The sequence below is a fragment of the Channa argus genome, chromosome 10 (assembly GCF_033026475.1).
Source record: "Channa argus isolate prfri chromosome 10, Channa argus male v1.0, whole genome shotgun sequence".
Lineage (NCBI taxonomy): Eukaryota > Metazoa > Chordata > Actinopteri > Anabantiformes > Channidae > Channa > Channa argus.
In genome coordinates, this window is record NC_090206.1 from 15917225 (window position 1) to 15935610 (window position 18386).

The following is an 18386-nucleotide window of genomic DNA, read 5'->3' on the forward strand; positions in this document are numbered from 1 at the left end:
TGACTGTCCCCCTCACCATCTAACTGATCTACCTACTTATCTCCTCCACCTGGAACAACTTAGATGAGCTCAACCTGCTAATAACTCACTAAACAAGTGCAACACCAGCCTTGATCACTGTGCTTTTGCTACGCTGAACACATCCTCTGGTAAACTTTGTCTGGTTTGACCCTTTACATGCAGCTGGTAATTTCTGGATCTATTCAAATATTGAGCAGCATTCACTGAACTCCTTCCTCTTCTACCTGGTGTCCTCTCTCTCAACTGTTTGTCTCGCTTCTTTGGTGCATCGTAGTGAGCCATGGCGCTGTTGAAGATGAAGTTTACCCAGCAGAGGCGGGTGCGTTTGGCCCAGGGACTGTGGCTGCTGTCCTGGCTGGCAGTGATGTGCGGGGCCTTCATCTTTTGTCTGGGGGTTTACCTTAAGACAGAGCTGCTTCGTAGGGCAGAGGTAGAAAAAATATGCTCATATTAACACACACAAATTTTAATGCAAAGCCACTTTTCAGACTAAGAAGTTGAAGTGGGACTGAAGTCTCAGAACACTGGCATCACTGCAGTATAAAGTTAAACAAACAATGATTTGTATGCTCAGACATTTGCCTTTGCTTATGGCTGTTTGCTTAGTCTTCAATGCTGTTGCTTATCAGCCTCTTTTATTTAAAGTTAGCTCTATAGTTAAATCTGTAAATATAACCATGGCACAATAAATACAAGTGCAAACACACACTCAGCAACACCAAAGCACCTTCATGCATGTTAGGTTATGTTATGTTAAAATCTTCACTTTACACCATCAAATCATCACAGTTAGTTACGAGACCAGCAAATTTAAGTCATGACCTCTGGAAGACACGAACATTTATTTAAGTTAACAAATCATTGGTCTTAATGGATCCCTGACGGATCTGGATAGATCGGAGGCAACCAATCAAAGGCACAAGAAAGTTGCAGGTCCTGACTGCATGACTTCAGTTGTTTATTGACCTTCAAAAACAGAATTGAATTTTCTAATCTCCTAGAGTTGAGCTAGTATTGACATGGCTTAGGTGAGTAAAATACAGGAACCACCATGACCAACAAAATAGTGTCAGGAAGTTCAATGAAAGATTTCTGCAAATGATATCACATAATAAATCACACGTGTCTTATTGTTTTGACACTTGCAATTCAAACATTTGAGCTTAGATATCTCACCACATTCATTAGTTTGTCTTTGACAGAGGCCTGTAATTATTCCTCCTCAAAGAGCATCCAAAGATATTCTGACTGGGTGAGGATAGAAAGTAGGAACTCTGCAGAGTTTTGTATTGTAATTTTAAAACTAAATTAGGCTATAGATGTTTTTTCAGCTGACAAGCTTTTAAAAATTAAGCTAATAATAAACTCAGTCCATTATTTACCTTATTGTACTGTGGGCAATGAATTCAATGTGTCATCATATTGTCACAGTAGCCAGTGTATTCAGCACATCAGCAGCTAATTAAATCTATTGGTTTCCAAGGTCAATTTTAGAAAAGATAACACAAATTGAATGCAGGATTATTACATGCTGAAGTGGTGAGAGGAAATGACGAACTGACCTGCAGTTGGCTGCTGCTCTTGTGGCTTCTTTTGTCTTTGACAATGCCCTTCCTTTCTTGAGGTGATGGACAACACAGAGATCCACGTGGTGCCCAACATCCTGATGATAGTGGGCTTGGCCTCCATTGGCACTAACTGGGTTGCCAGTCGTGTGTGTCAGGACTCGCTGGATGCCAGTCGCTTCCCCCGTTGGAAGGTTCTCCTGCTGGCCTGGTTTGTTGGGGCTGCACTGCTCTGTTGTCTGCTCATTGCTGTTGTGGTGCTCAGCTATGCTCTGCAGGGACGTCTGGAGGAGTCTCTGAAGGTGGGGTCTCTGGGCTAGGGGAGACAGAGTGGGGGTACAGTAGGTGTTGTGGTACGGAGATATATATATGAGGATGGTATTTTCTGATTTTCAAGCAAACCACAAACAAAGTCTATTCCTAAATGTTGCTGTGGCTGAAAGTGAAGAGAAGATGCACATGAGTTTAGGGGCTTATCTTATATTCCTGCCAATGGAGCAATGGGTGCAGATAAGAATAAACCAAGAAACAGAAAGTCAAACAGAGAAAAACTGTGTGCATATATCAGTTTTTAGGAAAACAGAAAATGTTAATTTGTCTGTGCTATCTTTAAACAGCATGTTTACTTAGCAACAAGTTAAGGCTCTGAACCTTGTTTGAATATTGGATTTATAAAGCAACCCTCAAGGTTTGGAGTATTTCAATCTTAGTGTCTATTCATTTTATGTAGATGCAAAAATATCTAACTAGCAAATCAAAAATAAATTAGACTGAAACTTTGAAAGAAAAAAGTTGCATATTTGACATACAGTACAGTAAATCCAATCTCACAAATCATCATATAAAACACCCCTGATCTCTGTCATTTGTCTCTCTGCAATGTCAGGTTGGCTTAAGAAATGGTATTCGTTTCTACAAGGACACGGACGTGCCAGGTCGCTGTTTCCAGAAAGAAACCATTGATCATCTGCAGATGGAGTTTCGCTGTTGTGGAAACAACAACTTCAGGGACTGGTTTGAAGTCCAGTGGGTCAGCAACAGGTTCCTGGACTTCACCTCCAAGGACGTGAAGGAGTGAGTGAATCACAACAGAGGGATGAGCAAACAATGAGATGGAGGCAGAGTAAATGATGAGCCACAATATGGATGAGCTATACAGGAAAGAGAAGAGAAGGAAATAGAGTGACTTCACATCCAATAGGTTAACAATAGGTTAGCGATAATGCCAGGAGAAAAAGAATTATGATAAGTAGAGGAAGAACATATTAAAAATAGATCTGGCCTTTACTTCAAAGAGAATGACAGCAGAAGAGAAAAGGGTTGGTCATGAAGCAAGCAGAGAAAGGTTAGTCAAAGAGGAAACAAGTGAAAAAGGAATGAGCCAACTGTGAGGTGAACATGACGTCACTTGTATAAACTGTAGCAGCACTTCTCATTTCTCACTAATGGGAAATGTGTATTTAGGTAAAAGTCAGAATTATAACCTGTTTCAATCTATTATTTCTGTGCATTATCACACAAAAGATGTATGCACCTTCTAACATTGATGTTTCCTTTCAATTTCCTTCAGCTCTTCCTCCATATTTACCTATTTTTAATGTTGGCACTGTCTGTTTCTTCCCTCCTTCCTCGGTCTCCAGTCGTATCCGGAGTAACGTAGATGGACGTTACCTTTTGGATGGCGTTCCTTTCAGCTGCTGTAACCCGGCCTCCCCTCGGCCCTGCCTACAGCACCAACTGACCGATAACAGCGCCCACTTCAACTATAACTACCAATCAGAGGAACTCAACCTGTACAACCGTGGCTGCAGGCAGGCTCTGATCGACTACTACATGGACTTGATGAATTCAACGGGCCCTGGTGTGCTGTCAGTCATCTGTATACAAGTGGGTTACTTGAACAACACAGCAGTTCTTCTGTAAAATGGTAACACAGAGCAAACGTATCATTTGTTCAAGGCAACCACTGATTTACTGATGGTTTATTTCAAGTGTTAAAAGATCTGTGATGTTTTCAACTTCAGGCACCTTTCAGCACGTGGGGAGATGATTCTTTCTAGATTTTTCTTTTCTTTATTACACACCCACACATACAGAAAAGACAATTGTAAATAATGGTAGTCTGCTAACTGCTATGAAAACAACTAAACAGGAAGCTTCCTTGACACACACAGATTTCTGTCTTGAATTACACATGCACTTTCATTTTTCATTGTCAGTAATAGTATTGATGCCTTATCCTCTTTAATTAACAAACTAAACATCAGACTGGAGCAAGAAGGTCATACACTGCCTTCAGATAATCAAACAATCTTTCGAAATGCAGGTGCTTTTTAGTCCACACTGAGAGGAACAGATGGCTGCCAAGTGCGGAGTTACCAAGGCATCAAGCTGAGCTGTAAATAATGTCTGATGTACAACCACAAGTCTTAGCAGTCAATCAAAACAAAATGAAGGTTGAGGAAGCATGAGACACAGATTTGTCACAGCTCTTTATTTTTTGAGAGGTTTCATTTGGACTGCAGTGGAGTTTACTACTCAGTGTTTGTGTAAGGGCCTTAATGAAAATGATCGAGTTGGGGAAGACAAATAAATAAATAATCATATTAATATTTTATATTTTTTGGACCCTTACACATACAGAATTTAAAACAATAGATGTAACATTTAATCTTTTTCTTTAAGCCTTTTTAAAAATCTACAAGAGTGGGCTAAAATTAAATAAAAATCCTCTGTACTCTTCCAAGAGATTAAACTTTTACCAAACCGAGATATACAAAACAAAAAATAATAAAGATATAAAATATTGATGCAAACTGCAGCTCGTTTCCAAGTGTTCAATCCTGCAGTAACACACAATTATTTGAATTGATAATGTTGAACATTTAAAAAAAAATAAATGAACCAGCCCCACAACCAAATCAGAAAGGTAACATCATTTGTCTTTTATGTGTCTCAAACAGTTAAGAAAATTGTCAAAACATAGAGATAAATTCAGTATGTACAAAGAATGCAAAAGTAAACATAGGTGTTGTGCGTTAGAATAATAAATCATCCTTAGCCTGTTTTTCCCATTAATTTGAATTCACCTTCCACTGATTTTGGATGCAGGTTTTACAACAATTTTTTCTTTTGTCTTTCTATCCAGATATCAGTGCTTCTAAGCCTGAGGTACCTGCAGACAGCTGTGGAAGGAGCCATGGCTCTTGAGAACCCAGAGGGCACCAGTGAGGGTTATCTCCTGGAAAAAGGCTTGAAAGAAACCATTGAGGATGTCAAAGCATACGTCCTCAACATGCTAAAGTTTGGGCAAGTTGACCCCACCGCTGCTGAAGAGTCCCCTGAAGCTGCAGCCGAAGAGAAAGCTGCTGATAACACAGAGAAAGCGGCCTCCCCTCCTCCTGCCAGCTAGAGAGACAAGTTATTTAAATATGAGCTGAAGAGGAAGGGGTGCAGGGGGGTATGTGTTTGACTCTTCTTGGCTATGTGAGTTGGCTGGTGGCGGGTAGAACACCTGTTGGGTTTTGACATGTTAGGCTTGATTTACGCTCCACCAATGCAACAGCCGCAGCTCCCTCGTACATGACCCAAACAAGGCAACACATTGGGAATCTTATCAGGCTCTGCACGGACACAAAACAAACATCTCCTCTGTGCAGGATGCCATGAAAATGTAATCATCAGAAGATCTGTTTAAGGAGATGTATAGTACATTTTGTTGTATCTAGAGGAGAATACATTCTGTTTAAATGAGTGTAGCATACAGACACACATAGTATTTAACCCAGTTTGACATTTTGACTCATATTTGGCAAAGTCACAATCCCTTGATTATTGTTCATCCCATGTGCACTGTATTGTTCATCTCACAGCTGTAGACTTTGTGCTAAACTGCTAAAAAAAATCCTTAGGAGCCTTTTAAAATGGCAATGCACATGAATTATATATTAAAAGTAGAAGTTTCTAACTGCTTTGTAGTGTCGGCTTGTTTTTGTACGTGCAGCATAATAGAGAAGTTAACAAACCAACCGTGGGTTATCTGAGTTCAGCAAAGAGAGTTGGATTAAGTGTGTGTGTGTAGTGGCCTATATGAAGCTGTCATCTTGTCTATTCAGGCAGCTCTGAAACAATCTGATAATCCTGGTGTAGTTAATCCCAGAACTGCTACACAAGCAGTATCATGCACTGACAGCACGCAGGAACAGAGACAGCACACTCACACACAACATTACAACATGTTGAATGTGATTTTACAAAGCAAAAAAGGTTTAAAATGATTTTTATTGGCAATAAATACATCATAGTAATCTGTCCTAGACACAGGTATCCAATCCAATGTGTGCTCATTCTTTTTAAATAAAACTCTATCACACAATAAGGTCAATGAATCCTTTATTTTATTCACACAATCTGATAAACTTGAGTTCAATTTTTGAAGAAATTATTTTTCTACTGTAAAACACAGGATGAGTCTTTTTTGGGTTTCATGGGGTTTGAAACTGTTAACTATAGTTATACAATAATCAACATTGTCACAACAAAATTGGAGAAGTTAGTGATTATTATTCAAAACAAAACTGGCAAGCAACTGTTTAACTTTTAACCATTTAATATTGCCTATTGAGGAATGATTGTGTGCAAAGACGTACATATTATAAACATACCACAAAATAATAATACTCTAGAACAATGTTATTAATCTCGAACAATGATCAATCTATATATATCTGAGTCCGAACAAAATGACTAATATTTTGCTGCTGATAAAGAGATATGTGTCTATTAAAGTCTCACTGTGTTCACTGTGCAGGAAGTGAAGCACCTAAATAAAAGCAGGGCTGCCTTATCAGACTTCCCCTGCGTTGGTGTAGTGGAAATAGTGATGTAGAATGTTGTTCTAAAATAGGCCAACCCGGAACTCTTGTAACCACAAGAGGTCACTGTTGCACAGTGCTTGAATTTCTCTAGACGATTTTCTAATGAGGACCTGCTGAATCAGTGGAACCACTTCAACAGCTCTGCCAACTTTGTCATAGAAAGACAACAAGGTGTCATTTTCACAGGCAAACCAGTCCACAGAAATAACAGATTTTTCACCAGGCTCCATGTTGCTGGAAATAACATATAGTCCTAATGTTTCAAAACCTGTTTAAAATGAGCCACAACACAGTAACACATTCAATATTACACATGCATGTAGCTGTAGTAATTGAAGCAGGCCAAACTCATCGCACATTAAGTCCAGTTTGACATATTTGCAGTCACATAAATCTCTCTGGGTAAATCTCCACCCTCAACACAGGAGGAGTGAAAATGTCGGCTGACGTGAAAAAAAAAACATAACGCAACATGTGCCTTTTGAAAATTCCGGTGTGGTTTGCAATGAAACTAACTGTCACACACACACAGAGAGGAAGAGACAGCGAGGTGGAGGGAGGGGAAGGGCCGCAGAAATGTCAGACTACTGCACTTGACGCAACATGGATTCTCTAAAACTGATCAATGTCATAAATAATTTTTGTAATATATTTAATTAGCGGTATTCTGTAGTGTTTCACAGCTCTGCTAACACAACAATGGACTCTAACATCATGGAGATAATAGAGGAATTCATGGAAAGCGCGTTGGTGCAATGGGTATGTCATTTATCATTCATCACTTACAGTTGGATAAAAGGTAATTTCTAGAGGCAGAGAGGAGAAGAAAACAGGGTTTTTTGGTAGAATCTGTGTAGAAAATGGCATTGGGTAGTGACCAGTTCTGCAGTAAATCTTACAGTATTTCCAGTCATAAACACTTTTTTATGTTTTAGACCTGTCTGCTTTTCAGTTTTGTTCACCTTTATAAATATAAGAGAACACATTTAATGAACATTAAAATATCCCAGATAGAGCTTTTTTCTATTGTGTACAGAAAAAACAAGCACTACTTCTTCTTTTGGCAGCTTCCCTTGCCTTTTAATGACCAGCATTTTTTTCTCTAAGCATTAACACTTCCGTGTCCTTTGGCAGTTTCTGACTTGAAAATAATACAAAGTTATCCACTGTGTATTGAAGAGGATATATAGTCTCACTCTAAGCATCTTAGGATTTGTTGTATCTGTAACAGTGTGGGTTTCTAGCTGTGTTTTTCACATGGGAAAGCAACCAGCCCAAGGGGATTTTTCTCTTACAGTTGACTGAACAGTATTTATAATATTTATATTTATAATGCAATGTGATACTGTTGTGGCCCTTCTAGGAGTCCTCTCTCTGTTGTTGCTCTTGAAAGGGTCAGAGGTCAGGTTAAACAGGATCACTGTGGCTGGCTGGTTTATCATTTGACTGAGTGGACTTCAGCAGGACGGTTACTTACTGATATTGAGAGTGCTCGCCCTCTCATATGTTGAAAGACGTATTGTGGCCTGTTTACAATGTGGCACAGGGTCTTAAGCTGCACCTTATCAGCTTACCAAGAGTGCAGTTTTTAGAAGGTGCAGGTGGGAATAAACCTCATTATTGTGCCGTTTGTATTGGCACTTCTCTGCTTAGCAGAGAGAGAGAGACCTTGGCCGAGGTCCTGCTTGGCTGCCTGTCACTGTGAAGTGCTTCCCAGTGTGAGAGCACAGATCCCACCTGTCCAGACAGGTGCATCGACTCAAGTGGCTTCCTGTGTGAAAATGTTTGCACCTCTCCTCCTCTCCCTCCTTGTCTCTCTTTCCCTCTGCACCTATTTTCTGCTCTTGTCTCTGTCTTCCTTGTCTTTGCCCACTCCACATGCATATAACATAATCCCTCGCTGTTTCTCACAGGTTCAGCTGTTTGAGAAGATGGTGGAGAGGGAGAATTACATCCCGGTCTATGGCCAGTACATGGAAGTGAACTCAATGTCCCAAAGTACCCGGGATCGCTACCTAAGGCTGACCAATGGGATTTTTCTCAATGAGGTCATGAGGATCATGTAAGATTCACTTTGGTTTTCATACCTGCACTGGCTTCAAGCTCTAGACTGGCTGCACAAATGTGACCACTATACTAGCAAAATAAGACTTAACTTGGGGGCATTTTTCAATTGGTAATGTTAGAGAAGCATTTAAATTTAAAATTAGAAATTAGAAAATAAACTTAAAAGAGTTTTAAGTGCTCATTTTGCTCATTTTGACAATTATGGAAACATTTACAGTAGATATTTGAATAAATAAAGCAGTGTAACCTTTTAGTTAGTAGCAAAAAGTGAAAATGTGGCCCACAAGCCATTCTTCAATTAATCTCAAAGGCAACGTTTTGTGTAAAAACCATTAAAGGCATTAAAATAAAGATGATTAAATAATGAAGTATGACTTGTATTCGGCGTCTACTAGAATGGCAAATTTGTATCCTAATGAGGAATCACTTTGTTGACATTTAATCTAGTGTCCACCTATCATGACATCAATATTTTATTAGTTAAATTGTGTTTTGTGACCAAAATTCCACACCAAATTAAGATGGTGAATGTGATAAACATTTTATCTTCTTAACATCAGATTGATAGCATGCTGCTAGTGTTAGATCAGAGGCACTGCAGTGCCTCAGTACAGCCTCACAGAATACACTACCATACCTGCACTTTCTTAGTCTGTTTCTTTTCTTCGATGTCAAAATTCGATGTAACATTCATCACATGCCCTTTTTTAACCTCACTTTGTTCCGCAGCCTGTGTGAAAGGATGGCATAAATGTATGACCCATTCATATTTGCCACAAATTTCCGGTGAATCATGAAATGGGGTTCTGAATACATGCCACCCAGTTAGGCATCTCTGTTGAATTCTTTATCTCCATGTTCAAATTTCTACAGAATAAAAGCTTTTTTCTCTCATCTGGCAAGACAAGATCTTAGTCAGTATTTGCCGAGCAGCTGATTAATTTGGCCTGACCTACGCCATGTAATTTTAACAAATAATTGCATATGGATTCTCACTGCCTGCTCCTCAGCCTCATTAAAATTTTATTCACTCTCTGGTTAAATGCACCATTGCATAAGAATTTATCATCTGGAGAGAGACGTGGTGCTAGGCTGTTTGATCAAGCTGCAGTGGATGTAACACTGTCTTTTCTGTCTATTTCAGAGACCCAAACCCCAAGGTGGAGCAGCTGTACAACAGCGAGAATGATGACCACATGCTGCGAGTCCAGAACTTTTCTATTTTAAATCGACACCTCAGAGCCTTCTACCAGGTAGGGGAGCAATGTGGGGGAGGGGAGGGGAAAGAGAAGAAGTTAGATCAGATCATCAGGAGGGAAATGAGGAGTGATGGTCTGAGGGTCAACAGAACATGTACAGCTTTTCTCAAACCTTTTCAGCATGGATAAAACCACTGAATGTATCCGAAATTTAAGTGAATTTTTAACAATGAACAGTTTTTTCATTACATTTACCTAACCTAAGAGTTTGTGACCGCATGAACTTCTGTTTCTCTTCCATTTATATTTACCTGCATTTTGTGCACTTTTATGATCATTATTTTAATCAGTAATCAGACATTCTACATTTGAACTCACATCTAGTACCAGAAACTACAACACATTGTTTGTTAGACTATTTCCAATGATCTTTCAAGGGGCCTGGTGGCATCCTGATGGATGCAGAGGGCTGCGGGATCAAATCCCACCCCACCAGCTGTGGCCCCACCCAGCCATCAAGGTGCCGGTCCCGAGACGAAATGGGAGGGTTGTGGCAGGAAAGGGCATGCGTCTTAAAAACATATGCCAAATGAACGTGTGGAACATTATCCACCGTGGCGACCGCTGAAGGGACAAGCTGAAAGCCGATCTTTGATTTCCAATGATCTTCCTCAACCCACTTCACACATATTGATTCATTGAGAATGGTGTGCCACCGAAAGACAATTTATACTGACCTTAAAAATTTAAATTCTCAGTACGTTTACATTACCGGCAGGGCAAATAACTACTGAGTCTAGTAAACAACCTGCAGAGATTTGTTACCCAGCTTTGCAATTCCTCTCAGCTCTCCTCAGAGCACTGTGGTGTCTTTGAGTTCATTTTTTTAGTTTTATAGGCTGCAGTTTTACGGTTTGGTTCACTCTTGGTCACATCAACCCATTTTCAGCCACAGCAGGCAGCTGATAAATCCATTGTACATTATCTTCTCAGATCCAAACATAACAGATTCGCGTCTTCCCAACCACATTTCAAAGTGTCCCTGGGCAAGACACTAAACCGCCAACAGCCCATCCCCAACCGTGCAGTGCCTGGTAGAAATTGGGGAGGGTTGTGCCAGTAAGGGCATCCAATGTAAAAACTGTGCCAAATCAACATGTGGACAAAATGATCCCATGTGGTGACCCTGAACTCATAGGATAAGCTAAAGGACAAAAATAAAAAAACTGTTACTGTTACATCTGCACACATTAAAATGCCAACATGGGTAATTCTTCTCCTTTTGAGCAGAGAGGAAGACAGATGAGCAAGTCAGTCACAGAAAACATCCAAAGAACAAATGTTATACAAGCGAACAGACTTCTTTGTCTGGATGGACTCTGAGATCAAACAGCTTTTAGTGAAATGCTGCGACCATCTGTTTGGTTGTAACAGCAATTCTACAACGCTGTAAACACAATAACACCGAGTCTGCTTTCTCACATTTACATTCTGGGAAAAACACTATTGTAGTGTGAACGGAGGGCCAAAACAGAGACAAAAAGATCCATGTGGATGTAGCCCAAATATAACTTAGAACTTCCTCGAATTGCTTTGGTGGGAAAGAGGTATGAGATCCCAACGTTGCTGCAAGAAATAGTCAAAATGTGCCATTTTTACACTTTGGTTTTAGTTAACTTAAATCAGACAATATAATGGGCTTTAAATTTGCTCGATTTGGTATATTATAATTACCTTTTGAGCTGTACCATTTTCCCCTCTTTTCAGTCTCTATGCAAAGCTGATTAGCTGCTAGATGTAGCATATTACCCTGAATGAGAGAATATATGTCCAAATATTATCTGTAAATACTTATCCTGTTCAGGTTCACGGGGGGTTGGAACCTGTCCAAGCTGTCATTTGGCGGAATGTGGGGTACACCCTGGACAGGTCACCAGTCTATCTCAGGCCAACACAGAGACATACACAGACAGACAACCATTCACATTCACAGTTGCACTTACAGGCAATTTAGAGTCACCAATTAACCAAACACGCATCTCTTTGGACTGTGGGAGTACCCGGGGAGAACATGCAAAGAAAACATGCCAGAAAAGCTGGCGGATTCAGAGAATAGAGAATATATGTTTTTTTCAAAATGTTAAACCATTCCTTTTGATCTTTAGTTTTTATGTTAGTATTATTTTGGCAAAACCTCAACATAACCTAATTGGTTACTTTAATACCTTTCTCAACCACTGGCATTAATATCTCAACAGTAAGCAAAGTATTCACTAAAAAAGGGTGACGTAAATCTGTGACACAGACTATACAGTCGTTTGGAAATGCTGTGAGTTTGTTCACTTTGTTTAGAATTGTTTGTGGATGGACTAAAATGACTCCCAGTTCATTATGGACAGAACAGTCGTGTAAATGCTGAAGACTTAGGGCCATACCAAATGGCGAGGGAGAGTGGCTGATGTAGGAGGGCTGGAGCAGCAGTTGTCTAGCTGTGAGGTAGTGAAAACTGAGGACAAGATGAAGCTTAGCTATCAGGCTCAACACACAAATATTTTGCCTGAGGATATTATAGAAAGTTTGAAGTGTATTGGGGGGGAGCATTTGTTTGAAAGGGAACATGAAACAGCACATTTCCATCCTCAGTACACTTGTCCTGCTTTTTATCAGGCAAATGGGGTGAGAAAAAGTGGAGGAGTAGCGTGCTGCACTTGTGGTTAGAGGGTTGAGGAGGGGAAGAGAATGAAAATCTATCAAATAGCTTTCAGTAAAATGCATTTCATAATGTGCATTGTTCATGCCTGTGGCATTTGAGGAAATGACACAATTCCTTCCCCCAGAGGATGATTCAAAGGCCGCGTTCTAAACATCGAAGGCCTCCCCGAGCGCCAGTCAGGTGGACTGAACATGCACGACTTGTCACATAACATAAGAACACAAGACGACAAGTTTTCACTTCCTAATTTTCAGTAAATCACCAATGTCCCATGAAAACTGTGTGGCACTGAGCACTGATGAGAACTGGGAGTCTTGTGTTGGTCTGCGTTAAATTAGAATTTCTCCAGGTGAGCTCAAAATGGGTTCCACCACAAGTGTGGATGGTTATTTCCACATTGGTCACAGTTTCACTTCACACTTACTCAGTTTGTTCTGTTGCATGTTTATATTTGTGTGTGGCCGCAGCAACGGTTCGGCCTGCTGAGGTTTAATTTTCTGTGCAGTGACGGCTGATATTACAGATAAATTGACTCACTGTTCACTCTTTTACTCTGACTCATCACTATATTCCATTATTCTTCTATATTATTTATTTTTCTATTCTATACGGTTCTTGTGTCATTCAGTTTAATTGTGTTATTGTATTCTATTTCTTCCTATTTCATTTGTTCTAGTCTATTCTTTCTGTTTTACTTGATTGTGTAAGTTCTGTTTAGTTCTGATTATTCTGTTCTATTCTGGCTGTTTTATACTATTCTCTTCTACTCTGTTCATTTTGATTCAGTTATGTTTCATTTGGCTCTGTTTGTTCTGTTCATCTCTATTGTTTCCAATCTGTTCTATTTTATTTTTTATCCTATCTTTTCAGCTCTTTTCTATTACATTTTGTCATGTTCCAGTCTGGTTGTTCTATTATATTCTATTGTAGTTTATTCTGTTCTATCTGTTCTATTTCTCTTCTATTTGATTCTGTATGTCCTATTCTATCATGTTAATTTTTCTTTTTTTTTTTTCCTTTCAGCTTATCCCGTGAGATCAGGCTTGCCATACCGGATCATTGTCCGCATGTTGATTTGGCAGTTTAATTTATTTGTATTATTTTATTCTATTATGTTATATTCCTTTGTATGTTGTACTTTGTATTATTGAATTTAGTTCTGTTTGTTCTGTCTTCTCCTTTTCTATTGTATTCTACCTAAACACGTTTAATGCCTCTGAATGGAGACACTTAAATTTCAGCCTTCTGCTAATGGGATTTTAAATGTTAATGTCTCTACTAATTCAGTGACCCTTTGCATTTAAAGATCTTCGTCTTTAGTAAACTGTGACATTTTTAAGGCCAGTAAATGATGTTTGAATTAACATAAAAAAGGAACTACAGATGAAATCTGGTTTGAACGTGTGTGGAAGCAGAGAAAAAGATAAAGGAAAAACAAGGACTCCAACAGAAGCATCGAAAATCAAAACTGTCTGTGGGTAAATGAAAAACTAGTACCAATCCAGACAACATAAAGTGGAATTACTGATAGAAAGATGGAATTTGGAGAAGATAAAGTTGCAGATGGATTTTAATTCTATTCAGTGTTGCTGGCATGTGAAAAACTTGTGAGCACTGTATACTACAGTAGATTATTTTCACAGGCAGACTCAATGAGGGATTAACGTTAATTCCTTATTTTTTATTATTAAAAGCTGTACATCATTTAGAAATTAACCTTGGGAGAAACTAGAAATAACAGGATGGGACAGATAATTGAACCATATGTTGTCACATTCTTGTATTTAAGCAGGTTATCTTATTGTATAGTGATGTATAAATTATAATACAGGAGAGATTTGAGCAGACAGAGCCCAGAATGTGTCTTGGCTGTGTGATGTTGGAATGGGAATTGTTAATGAGAAGACATTGGTATGCCAACAACAAGCAGTTTCGAAGTTATTTCCAGTTTGGATGATCTCCTGCAGAAGTCTGTTTGGCATCAGGAACCATGAGTAGAGCACAATGACCAGCACAGCACTGCAGTGGGTAATATCCTACATGCCCTAAAGCAGCAGAAACTTCAGGTTGGCTGCACATGCCACAATGCCAGTGGACTTTCTGAAGGGAGTGTCTACCTCTTGGCACATTGCCTTTTAGACTGAAATTACAGTAAGCAGCAGAGAGAGCTGTAATTGTGACTGGTGATGGATCACTCGAGAATGCGAACATGCCTTCAGACAGTTGGGAAAGCAGCTAGCAAGTGTCAGTGTGTGGCTCTTTGACAGAAACATTTTAATTAATAGAGAAGTTGCTCTGGTGTTTTCTGTGTTTAAGACTAATTCAATAAAGGAGTAAAGTAACTCATGCAGTAGTGAGCAATGTGCTATAAGAGGCGCAATTGTTGTAGGTGCACATTGCATTTACTTCTTTTTGGTGCCAGAAAATCCAGGTTTCTGGACGGGGATGTTTGAGTCATGTACTGTCCAGCTTGAATCAGTGTCTTTTATTTTCTGCCAGGAGGTTTGTCCAAGATTTCAGAGCAGAAATTACAACTTGCTGCAACAAGCTGACCACAGAGTTGGTTTCTTCTAGTACTGAATTGTCACATGTAAGTGACATCCAGAGTTTATTGGAATGCATGCAAGTAGAGAAACTGTGTGTGTAACTAATACCATTAAAAAGTTGTTTTGTTTTGTTTTCAGGCATTTAGTTTTTTTGGGGGGCAGTGACCATGTAGATTTAAAAGGAAATGAAGAAAGAGAGAAGAGATTGACGCATAATAAATATTTCCAGCTGAATTCAAATATTATATTATGGCAATAATATGATCAGTGCTTTAATGCCACTAACTTAAAATTTAAGTGTTTTATTGCTTAAATTCGGCTGTTTAGCTGTTCTAAATGTGATATGTTGCTTAAGTTTTAACAGTTATTTTTAGTTTATTAACAGTCTTAAACAGGGATGTGGACAAATAACATAATGGAAATGATGTCCATTTAAATTTCATCACAACGTTTTGCATTTCTGAGCTGCAGTTTTTTGTTATTTATCAGCCATCATTGTAATGCGGTGATAAATATATGATATGATAATGTACCAGGCAGGCTGTAGTACTGCAAGCAGCTTGTTGAGGGTTCTGGTTTTATACATTATGTGTTGTGATCTTTGTGACTTTTTGCATTGTTGCTGTGCTGTGTCTGCACAGCAACCACAAAGGCAACAACAGAAACCTTTCTTGGATTCTGATATAGGACTCTTATCCCTTATTCTGATCTTTTTTATAATTCTGTTACTTTTAAAGGATATAGTCACACTGAAATATATTTAACCCAATCTGTATAAAGCCTCCTTGACCTGGAAAAACAAAAGAAAAGTTATCAGATATCTACTCTTTCTTCACACCAAAAAGTGCTCCAGGCTGGGGCAAACTTTTTTCTGTTGTTATTTTTCAGACTCACTGCAATTTTTCTCCACATGTTTTTTTCTTCAGGAAGACCTGCAGCAGTTGATACTGATGCCTCTCCCAAACGTTGCCATTCTGGGGCAGGACCCCCTAACAGGTATGAGATAACAACATGATCCTATCAGTGCCACGTCTCTCAGAACTAAGAAAGTAATTACACTTTATATACAAGTCCATATCTCTGCAATCTGTGAAACACATTAAGGTGATAATGATAGGGAGGGTGGTTGTGGGGGGTGGAGATGATGATGATAATGATGATGATGACAGTTATTTCTGTGTCCTCAGAGGCAGCCGTGGAGGAGCTCAGGCAACTGCTCCTGCTTTTACTAGGATGTGCAGTGCAGGTGATCACATCTCACATGGCCATCACATTTTTCAATGACACCAGTGATTTACTGAAGCTTTAACCAAAGTCCAAAATTAAGGATGTCCCAGGGATTAAGAAAAAAAAAACAGCACCAAAAAATGTAGCATCTGGGACTGGTTTTAGACAATAAAGAAAAGTGCTATGATAAAAAAAATTAGTAGGTCATTAATTAATATAGATGAGCACATAGTCACGAACTTGTCAGCTGTTCAGTGTCCTGGTCATGCAGGATTCAAATATTCGATGGCACGAGCAGTGAACTTTGACTATATTACACGGATGGAGACACACACAACACAAAATCAATCTGAGACCCACACAATGTACAAAAATTGTGAATTAAATGTGTTTGGAAGACAGAGACACTGGCAGTAGTCCAAATATCAAAGATGTGTCACTGTAAAAGGGACCTTCCACCCCGCTACATTCATCATGTACTTGTGAAAATGTATAAAGAAATTAGAAAAAAATAAAGTAACTGTATTTATATGGTGGACGTAATGGTGGACTTTATATTTGGCACATAGGTGTGAAGTTTGGGAAAAATTAGAGTTGCAAAAAAGTTAGATCTCAACCCATACTAACATTTGTAGCCGTGTCTGGGAAGTGGTCAGTCTGTCTTTTGGGGCAGGCTCCAAACTTACAGTGGATGATCCCCATCCTCTGATGGTGCATTTGTTTTTAGAAAAAAATACACATCCCAGTGAAAATAGGTACAGTGCTCTAGTCTATGGTGTCTACAAAAAGCATTCATCTCATATTATAAATGCATATTAATAAAATGGCAGCCAAGTACAGTACATTTTACACATTTTTTCTTCACAAATTATTAAAACTAATATCAAAATACTTCTATACACACACACACACAAACACGCACACTCAAACATGTACCTTTATCCATGTCCTGCCTCTGTGTCCTCAGTGTGAGAAGAAGGAGACTTTCATTCAGCAGATCCAGTCTCTGGACATTGAGACCCAGGCAGCCATCGCCAGCTGTATTCAGCAGGTACGATAAAGTGCAGAATTAATCAAATCAAGGACCTCCCATATATAAAATAGCATTTGCAGACCAACCATCAGCATGAGGAGTTATTGTCCAAGGGAGACTCTTCTAAGAGAGTTTCTGTTCCTAAATATAATTTAGCGAAGAATTTCTTCACTGTCTGCCCTGTAGGCAGAGGGAGTGAAACTATTATACCTTCTCTCGGTGCTTCAAGTAAGTGTAAAAATGAGCTACTTGTCATTCTGCTGGCAGACTTTTAAGGACCTCTGGGTGCCCCTTGCTGCCACCGTAGGATGGATTTTTCCCCTCTTGTGTACACCTCTCCATCTCCACCTCAGTCACATCATCCTTTTCCTTCATCTTTTTTCTGTCATTCTCCAGTGTCCTCGCCAATAAAACTTAAATGCCAAATTGTACTCTTTTAAAAATACCCCCCATGAATAATTGCCAGCATTACAAAAACAGCGTGTTGCATACCAGCATGTCTAAATTACAGTAACAGCATGTTGCCACCAGCATTTTCTGTGCCAGGTTTCTCAGCCTCATAAATCATAGAGGTGAGAGGTGCTTTTCCTATGTGGATGAATGCGCCTCCTGCTTGCTGTTCATATGCCATCCACCGGGGGTCATTTCAAAACTGTCTACATGATCATTAGTTTTGCATTTTTGGACACGCTTCCCAGAAGGAAATTTTTTTCCCCATTGTACACAAATGAATCTCTGCTTGATATTCACATATATTTCACACTGTCAGGATCATTTTTCTCCACACATACTGATCTTATCAAAAGAGACCTGAGAAAGTGTTCTTTTTTGCAGGTAACTCAGGATCCTCGCATGGTGCTGCCACTTCAGTGGGAAGAGCTGGTGGAGGTGGAAGGTGCAGATTTACAGCTGGTGTTCAGCTCCATGGCCAAACAGATCCAAAACCTGCTGGCACACAGAGACACACACCTGGAGGTATGCAAACACATATAAAAAGGAAACACTTAATAATACATATTTATAAAGTTATGACATTCAGAGCTACATAATGCAACTTAAGCTATCATGAAGCTCAAAATCAGTCTACCCTGCCCAGCCGAGTCCTCCCACATCGTTACACACTGCACACCTCTGTAAT

At 39.3% G+C, this 18386-nt stretch overlaps 2 protein-coding genes across 5 annotated transcripts in view; both read left to right on the forward strand.

The window, feature by feature from the left end:
- The first annotated feature begins 229 nt into the window (after positions 1–229).
- Positions 230–5943, forward strand: rom1b (retinal outer segment membrane protein 1b). Its single transcript, XM_067519630.1, has 5 exons — positions 230–451; positions 1646–1888; positions 2473–2660; positions 3227–3473; positions 4735–5943. Exons 1-5 carry the CDS (start codon positions 302–304, stop codon positions 4996–4998), a joined length of 1092 nt encoding a protein of 363 aa, XP_067375731.1. The 5' UTR covers positions 230–301; the 3' UTR covers positions 4999–5943.
- Positions 5944–6997: 1054 nt separating this feature from the next.
- Positions 6998–18386, forward strand: part of ccdc88b (coiled-coil domain containing 88B) — a 36846-nt gene continuing 25457 nt past the window's right edge. For all 4 annotated transcript variants that reach the window (XM_067517900.1, XM_067517901.1, XM_067517902.1 and 1 more), the window contains exons 1-7: positions 6998–7222; positions 8377–8525; positions 9675–9783; positions 15915–15984; positions 16176–16234; positions 17183–17266; positions 18083–18223. In XM_067517900.1, coding sequence (XP_067374001.1) covers positions 7163–7222; positions 8377–8525; positions 9675–9783; positions 15915–15984; positions 16176–16234; positions 17183–17266; positions 18083–18223 — 672 coding nt within the window. In that variant the 5' untranslated portion in view covers positions 6998–7162. The remainder of the gene's footprint in view (positions 7223–8376; positions 8526–9674; positions 9784–15914; positions 15985–16175; positions 16235–17182; positions 17267–18082; positions 18224–18386) is intronic.